Source organism: Calidris pugnax, unplaced genomic scaffold, assembly GCF_001431845.1.
Source record: "Calidris pugnax isolate Ruff unplaced genomic scaffold, ASM143184v1 scaffold32, whole genome shotgun sequence".
Lineage (NCBI taxonomy): Eukaryota > Metazoa > Chordata > Aves > Charadriiformes > Scolopacidae > Calidris > Calidris pugnax.
In genome coordinates, this window is record NW_015090783.1 from 2,270,080 (window position 1) to 2,277,866 (window position 7,787).

The 7,787-nt window shown below is 53.9% G+C and overlaps 1 protein-coding gene across 3 annotated transcripts in view; it reads right to left on the reverse strand.

Annotated features, from left to right (window-relative positions):
* The window catches only part of CDK2AP1 (cyclin-dependent kinase 2 associated protein 1), a 15,733-nt gene extending 12,901 nt beyond the window's left edge, over positions 1-2,832 (reverse strand). The window contains exon 1 of one of the 3 annotated variants that reach the window (XM_014964191.1): positions 2,441-2,832. In XM_014964191.1, coding sequence (XP_014819677.1) covers positions 2,441-2,648 — 208 coding nt within the window. In that variant the 5' untranslated portion in view covers positions 2,649-2,832. Of the gene's footprint in view, positions 1-672; positions 793-1,805; positions 2,040-2,440 lie in introns of those variants that run through there. The other 2 variants (XM_014964219.1, XM_014964209.1) reach the window with 2 other exon arrangements.
* Positions 2,833-7,787: the final 4,955 nt, after the last annotated feature.

Consider the following 7,787-nt stretch of genomic DNA (forward strand, 5'->3'; position numbering starts at 1 on the left):
GGGGGGCATTTAATTTAAGCACAATAGAGAAGCAACCTCCTTCAAGTCAGAATTAAGCTCCAGAAAGGAGGGGGCCATTTGCAGTCATATCACTCTGAATGCGATATGTGCAACTGCAAGGACTGCTTTGTCTAACTCCCTTGGCCTTAGGCCACGGTGCTGGCAATACCACTAGCGAGAGGAAGAGCTGGTGCGTGAGGATAATGGCAGAAGGCAGGGAGGGAAGAGAGCCCATTTTGGATTCAGAGGAGGACGTTCGTTCATTGAAAAGATTCTGGGGGTGTTGAGGATGATCCCAACTCAGAAGAGAGGACAACTTAAGACAGGAATAGTTCCAGCATGACAGCAAACTGCTGCTAACTTGCCATTACGAGGGGGGGGAAAAAAAAAAAAGAAAAAAAAAAAGGAGTGGGGAGTGCGGGGATGGGGGGGAAGGGAAAGATAAAACTGCATGAAAGAACCTAAAACCCTGATCGCAGCCGGAGCGTTAGAAAGCACACAGACACGGCAGCGGGAGGAACGGAGACTGAAACTTCACCGCTCGGCTCGCATTGTGAGCGGCATGTCTGACCCGGGGTTTCGCAGCCCTCGCTCGCAGAGCAGCCAGACTCCGATCCCCCCCCCATAGCATGACCTAATCCCCACCCCTCACCCACCATCGCAAAATACCACCTTTGTTTTCCCTGCAATTTTACGGCTGTTCCGGAGAGCAAGGCACAGGTTCTCGTGGGAGCCGGCAGGAGAACGGTTTCCCTTGCTGGGCTTTGTTTTGTTTCTTTTTTTTTTTTTTTTCTTTTTTTTTTTAAATCCTCCGGGGACACTTCTCTTTTTCGCCAAAAACTTGTTGGGTTTTTTTTTTTTTTTTTTTTTTTTTTTTTTTTTTTTTTTTTAAATCCTCCGGTGACACTTCTGCTTTTCGTCAAAAAAATCCTCAGCACATCCCCTGCTTCCTGACCCCGCTGCAGAGCGGTGCTCGGGCCCACGGTGCTCCCCACACACAGCCCCGGCACACCGAGCCCCGACACGCTCACGGTTCCCCCCCCTCCCCAAAATCAGCTCCACGCAGGATCCAAGTGTCTGAGGCACAGGGACCCCAGTTCATCCACCAGCCGGTGACGATTCCTGGCAGTAAATTAAGATTGTGCCGCTCTCCCGGTAGCTAGAACAGAGGTGCATCTTGTTGATCCCTCGCGTTGAGCAATCTCCCAGGGTTTGCAACCAGAAACGGCGCTGTAAAAAAGTCACCCAGGCAGATTTCCCTCCTTCCTAAACCCAACTGCAAAACTTTCCCTTCTCAAAAAAAAAAAAAAAGAAGAAAATCAGCCCGATTTCTGGCTGCGGATGCCAGCCCTGCAGGCTGGGGCTGCGGGGAAGGGAGAGGGGAATATTATTCTATTAAGTCGGAACCAACTTTCTCCATTTTGGTCCTGTTTAATACCAGCCGAGGAGGGCAGATGAGCGGGATCCCCCCCAAATATCCCACAGCCAAGCGATCGCTGCTGCGGCTTTGTTCGGGCTGCGCCGATCCACGCTCCCTGCCCGCCACGGAGACCCACTTCCACAGCAAACACCTCGGCACAAGGAGGGGAAAAAAAACCCCAAAACACTCGCCCGCTGTTACCTTCCGAAATTAGGGAGGGGGGAAAAAAAGAAGGGAGGGGGAAATGTAAAAAAAAAAAAAAAGTTAATGCCATCAAGGAAACTTTTTAGAGAGGAAAGTTGGAAAGACTCCTGTACAGATCCAAGGAAGAAGCATAATTTTTAAAAAGGGTTCCTGCAAGAAATTAAGAGCAACTGCTGCCCACCCTTCCAAAAAACCCTCCGGCGAGCAGAGAGGGCTCCTCCGCCCGGGCTGCTCCGCGGAGCCGGGAGGCTCTCCGGGGGGAGCGGTGCCCGAGGGTCCCCCGAGGCGCTGGCGGTCCCCCCCGGCGGCGAAGGGCGGCGGGGCCGGGGTCCCGGGCGGCCCCTCGGCCTGAGGAGAGCGGCCCGGGGCGGCCCCTCCGCCTGAGGAGAGCGGCTGGGCGGCCGCGCGTCTGAGGCGAGGCGCGGTGCGAGCGGCACTTGCGGCGTCCCGCCAGCAGCGGTCCTCGCTGAGGCGCCGACGGAATATTCCTGATCCAGATCAATCAGCCGCCCCGGGGAGCCGAGCATGGAGGAAACCCGGCGGCCGGAGCCCCGGAGCGGCGGCGGCGCGGGGCCGACCCCGGCGGGCGCGGCGCTCCGGCGGAGGGGCTGCCGCCGTGCGGGCTCAAGGCGCCCGGCCGGCGGGCGGGCGGCTGGTAATGGCGGCGCGGAGCCGCTGCCCCGCCATACCGGACTGGGCAAAAACTCGAGTCCGGGGCTTCCCCCCCCCCAGCCCTCCCCCAGGTGCCGGTGCGGCACCGCGGCGCCCCGCCGCACGCCTCCCAAACTTGCCACCCAGTTACCGCCGCCGACTTACCCGGGTTGAGGGGAGTCCCGGGGATGTGGGCGTTCAAGTTGGGCTTGTAAGACATTCCCAGAGACATGGCCAGCGGGAGGAGGAGAAGCGTCCTGAAATTCAGTGAAGCGTCTCCGTGTCTCCCAGACACTTTGGGTTGTTTACAGCAGTAGCAGCACCGGCAAATATGGCCGTCAGTTATATTGACACCCACAATGCAATATATCATCCATACATCATGAGGAGACGCCGATCCAAAAACTTTGGGGGAGACGAGGCAGCCACCCGCCGCGGCGGCCCGGCGCCCCGCGCACCTCGGCGCGGAGGGGGCGCGGAGGGGGCGCGGCGGCGGGGGGTGCCGCGGCCATCCCCTCACAGACAATGGAGCTCCCCTCAGGGACGCCGCCGTGAGAGGAGCCGGGCGGGGAGGGGAGGGCGGGCTGGCGGGCGGCGAGGAGCCCGGCGACGGCGAGAAAGGAGGAGGGGAGGGGGAGAACGAGGAGGGGGGGGCGTTTTAATTAACTTCGGAAAGTTTTGGCACAACTTCTCATTTAAATCGGCTCTGCCCGCGCCGTGCGGCGGGGGGGCCGCGGCCGGCCACCCCTGTCAGGGCAGGCGGGCTGAGGCGTCCCTCAGGGTGGCCCGGCTGTCTCTGCCTTCCCGCCTCCCCCCCCTCACCTCACAGCAGCCCTTCACCTCTGCTATTCCTCAGCTCCCCCCACCCGTTAATTTCGATGGAAAATACCTGTTGATAATTTTAGAATAAAGGATTTTTATTTTTTTTTTCTTCCCGAGATGCCGCCAAGGAAAAATCTGCCTTGCTTTTTTTTTTTTTTCCCTTTCAAAACCACTATTTCTCTCCACTTGAAGGTTGAAGGTTAATGTAGATTGCAGCTTCTGAGGGATTAAAAAATAAATATGAATCTCGTTGATAATTGACTCATTTTCTGATTGCAAGCCGCAGTAAAACTTCCCTACCAAAAAAAAAAAAAAAAGATATTTTTTTTTCAAATTCACAGGTTAACATATGAATGTTTCCAGCCTGTGTCTGCCCCTCCAGAACTCATCCTTTTCAGTGCGAGACACTCAGGTTCGCTGCTTCTGTCAATTAATCTCAGGCACACCTCTATAATCATTACATTACTCCAGATTTACACCAATATTACTGCTCGGGACCTGGACAACCTCTCCTCCTGCACACAGCTCAGGCTGAGACCCACAGGACCCACACCTGTATCTCACCAGAAGCCACTCTGAGATCGGTGAGGTACTTGGTAGTCTAATTGCACATGCTAATTAATGTCTATCTAAAGCTATATAGTGCTCTTAATGGCGGTGACAGCAAACACAGAGAGCCCAATCCTGCTCCCTTGGAAGTCAGGGGCAAATTCTTTCTAAGTGTGAGGGATTTAGGCCCATCGTATCTCCCACCGTGGGCTGCTCCCCAGGGGGAGGCAGGGGCAACCTCTCTATCGCAGAGACACGGAAATAGTCACAGAGAAATTTGATTATTTTCTCCACATAAAGGAGAATCGAGGCAGAGTGGGGAAAGCGAGGCAGCCTTTGAACCCCCCCGGCTCATGCCCTAGTGACCGAGTGAAAGAAACATCTAAAAATTATGAGTGGTGCCAGATGAAATGCATGATCTCGTTACGGTTTTGTATGTTATCTCCAGTGCGAGTGCGTGACTCCAGCCATCGTGGCGAAGCCCACAGTGGCACAGACCATCCGTACAACAAGTGACCCACGCTCCCGTCTGCGAGAGAGGGGACCCGAGAGCCCCGGGGGCAGAATTACACGCTCAGTGACAACATTTTCACACTGGTGCTTGGGCCTTTAACTGCGTAATTCTTATTAGAGACCTGAAAGATCGCACCGGTAAACCCTCACATCCAGCACTGCGCGATGAGAACTCTGCATCCCTAAAGCTCTGCTCCCAGGTTTGTAAATAACTGCCTTTCTGTCGATTCCTGGAAGGCCAGGGGAGCCCTGCAGATGAAGGGCATGCCATCCCGCTCGGGGATTTTCCATCGCTGTGCGGTTGTTTACAGTCACACCAAGTGACTGCGAAACGGGAGCGTTCCGAGCTTGCCGTGTTTTTCACGGCTTTACACCAACTCCACGAAACTGCGCTCAAGAGCAACACGGCAAAGAACAGGATCCCCTGTGTTTCGCTTGGGTTTTACAATGACAGCTTGAAAATATACAGTATTCCAGGAGGGGGGATAAGGAGATGATCCTGTGCAGATTATCCGTTCTTCAGCACAAGACACTGCGAGCTCTGGAGCAAATGGTGAGGGTCAGGATGATGAGATGGTCAGGTTAGATGGTGCCATACGCAGGAACCCAGCAGTGTCCCATCTCAGCCCTTTAACTCTGCTCTGCAGCTCCTTGGGCACTGGCAGTTGTGGTTGCACAAGACACAGGACCCTGGTAAATGACAACCTTTCTGCTTTCCAACTGAATCTACGAGCTGCCTCTGGTTTTTTTTTCAGACACCACTGAAGTTGGCTTGGGTAGGAAGTACCTTCAAGTTCTTCCCATCTGCCATGTGGTCTCCACGTTCACTTCAGTTGTTTTGAACCAGGTGTGGCCACAAGAAGAAAACCACCATCCTGCTTGGGCTCGGGGGGCAAGCGTTCAGCATCAGGGTGACCACAGATCGGAGCTCCCTCGGCGGGGCTGCCTGCAGTTTGAACTCGGTGTAAGTCAGGAGCGTGGCTCGCACTGCTGTCTTCTGCACATGCAAACCCGGCATCGAGCGTAACACCTACAGCTCCGGGCTGTTTGCAGGTCCCTGCTCTGCAGACCGGTGGCACAGTCTTGTTTACTGACCACAAAAGCAGCTCTTAATCGCCAAGTGGCCAAGTCATCGAGCAGGAAATGCAGCAGAGCCATTTTATCACACCTGTGGCATTTTCAAAGCCTTCTCCACACTCGGAGGTAACTTGAAAAGAAATGTCTGTGCTTATATTTTTCAGCAAGGGAGGATGGAGAGTAAGAGGTGCCTGTCTCTTCAGTCACTTGCAAATGCAGATGATATATTTTCCAGGTGTGGCTACCTCTTCCCGGTTGTGTAAGATCTGGAATATCCACCCTGTCCCCCTCCTCTTTTTTTTAATTTTTCCCTTGTATTTTCACTTTTCCCTCTCCTGGTTTGACTTTCTCACCTCTGCTCCTCCCAAACCACTGGGAGTACTCAGCAGCCAGCGTTTCCACAGAGTAAGCCTCCCAGCCCCTGCTTAGCCAAGCTCTGACTGATCTCAAGGAGGTTTTCCCTTCCCAAAGCTCCATGAGGTCGGATGCTGGGCCCCTCCGGCGAGGGTGTAAGGAATACACATGCAAAGCATGATGTTGGAAGGCGCCGGCAGCTGGTTGTCAGGATGATTCCCCACAGTAGAGCCAGGGGGCCTTGGGCCATGCTTGAAGACAAACTTGTTTTCCCCCTTTTATCTGGAAATAAAGCTAAATAGCCATCGGTATCTGCAGAGCTGTGTAGCAACGCTCCTGGAGACCTGCAAATGGAGAGAGAGAACTGGGCTTGTTTCTTATCACTGTTGACTAAATCAACAATGAGAAGAATTAAAGGTGGCACGGCAAGACCCTGCGTTTTCCTGGCGTGTTTTTGACATGTGTAAAACATTACATTTGCACATTAATTTCAATGTGATTAATTGTTGTCAGGTTTCCTGAATGGAGTCACTTGGGGATGTTCTGACTGTCCTGTGCCCACCAGAGAGCCCCACGTAGCAGCAGGGGGAAAGAGGTGGGAAGTTTGTTCCTTTTTCTGGAGGGGGTTTACATTCAAATGTTTATCCCCACATTTCTAGGCATGCACGATCATACATAAAGTAATCATAGATGCACCTACTACAAGTTTCTGAGCACTAATGTAATCTGCAAACTCCAAGTGCTAATTGGGTCTCCAAACTGCTCTCTTGTGCTCAAACTGAGATGATCATCCGAAATGAGGTGAAAAGTCTCTGATAGGCCTTGGCTGAAAATGAAGCTTTTTAAGTCTTGAGTGAAGGTAGACTTAACCCCTTTGAAGAGCACACGGGGTGGATGCAAGGGAGTGGCAGCTCTGACAAATAACATTTCAAAAGCTACTTTACAGAGCCGAATGCCTTTCTTACTGGGATTGTAATGAGCCTGGAGCAGAACACCCCCTTCCCCAGGCCCAGCTCCGGGGACACCTCGCGTGCTCCCAGGGCTGCCTGGGACACTGGCACAGAGGGGAAAATCGTGCATTTTATTCTTTTTGGCTCCGTTGCTGCTCCCTCCTTATCACCTCGCTACAGCTCCTTACATTCCTGACTCTGTTCCCTACAAGTGCTTCCTGCTGATGGGACAAGGTCTCCCTCCTGCTCTTTTTGTTCCCAAGATAACGCTGACGGCCCGTGGTGTCCCTCCACTGCCATCTGCTTTTCGGTTGCTGTTTGCCACTCGCCACCCCATCCTCACCAAAAGGCACAAGAAACACCCAAACCTGAACAGAAATGCAGATTCCCCAGCTCTACCCTGTTGCCTTTTCTTCTCACACCTTGAAATTCCCCTGGGAGCTCTGGATTGCTTCCCCCTGCCCCTGTGGGACACAGCCCCCTGAGACCCCCGGCGAGGGGCCTGCGGTGCCGAGCACTGACGCCAGAAGTGCTGCAGCAGCAGGAGCCATGAGCCAGACCTCAGGGAATCCTCTCCCAGCGCCTGGCCCACGTCAGCAGGCAGGCTCACAACGATTTTGAATTTCAGATCGAAGTTTGGATGCCTATTCCTGACAAGCTCTCCCCTTAAGTTCTCCCAAACTTTTTTTTTTTTTTCCCCTTTCCCCAGCCGAGCCCTGCTCCCCACTTTGAGATGGTTCCTCCCAGGCCAGATGCCGTATTATCTGGAGCGACTTTCCCTCCCAGCCTTGTTTTCCTCCTACTCCTGAGTCCTTTGTCTGGCTGCCAAGTGGAACAGCCCTGCCAGGCAGACAGCTGCTCAGCATCGCCGCGCGGGTGCTGCCCTGTGGGCTGAGGAGCCGATTCCAGGCTCGTTCCATCTTTGAGGGGGACGTTCTGCCTCAGAGATGGCGTCCACCAGAAGGAGGAAAAGCAAACAGCACCTGTAAAGCTGTCGGAAGAGCCTGGAAATGTTTAAGATAAAGAGGCCTTCGTGCTACTCTGGGTTTACCTTTGAGATAGCGGGGAGTAGCAAGCCAGCTCTCTCCTGCTCGGGCTGGAGGTCTCCCTGGAGGACCACGGAGCGGGAACGAGAAGTTTCCAAGCCCTCAGCCGCAAAAGCACAGGCCTGGAATCTCTCTAATGAGACTTTTCCTCTCTGCAGTTTGCCAGGCAAACAAGCACCAGGCACCAATATCAAAACCAGC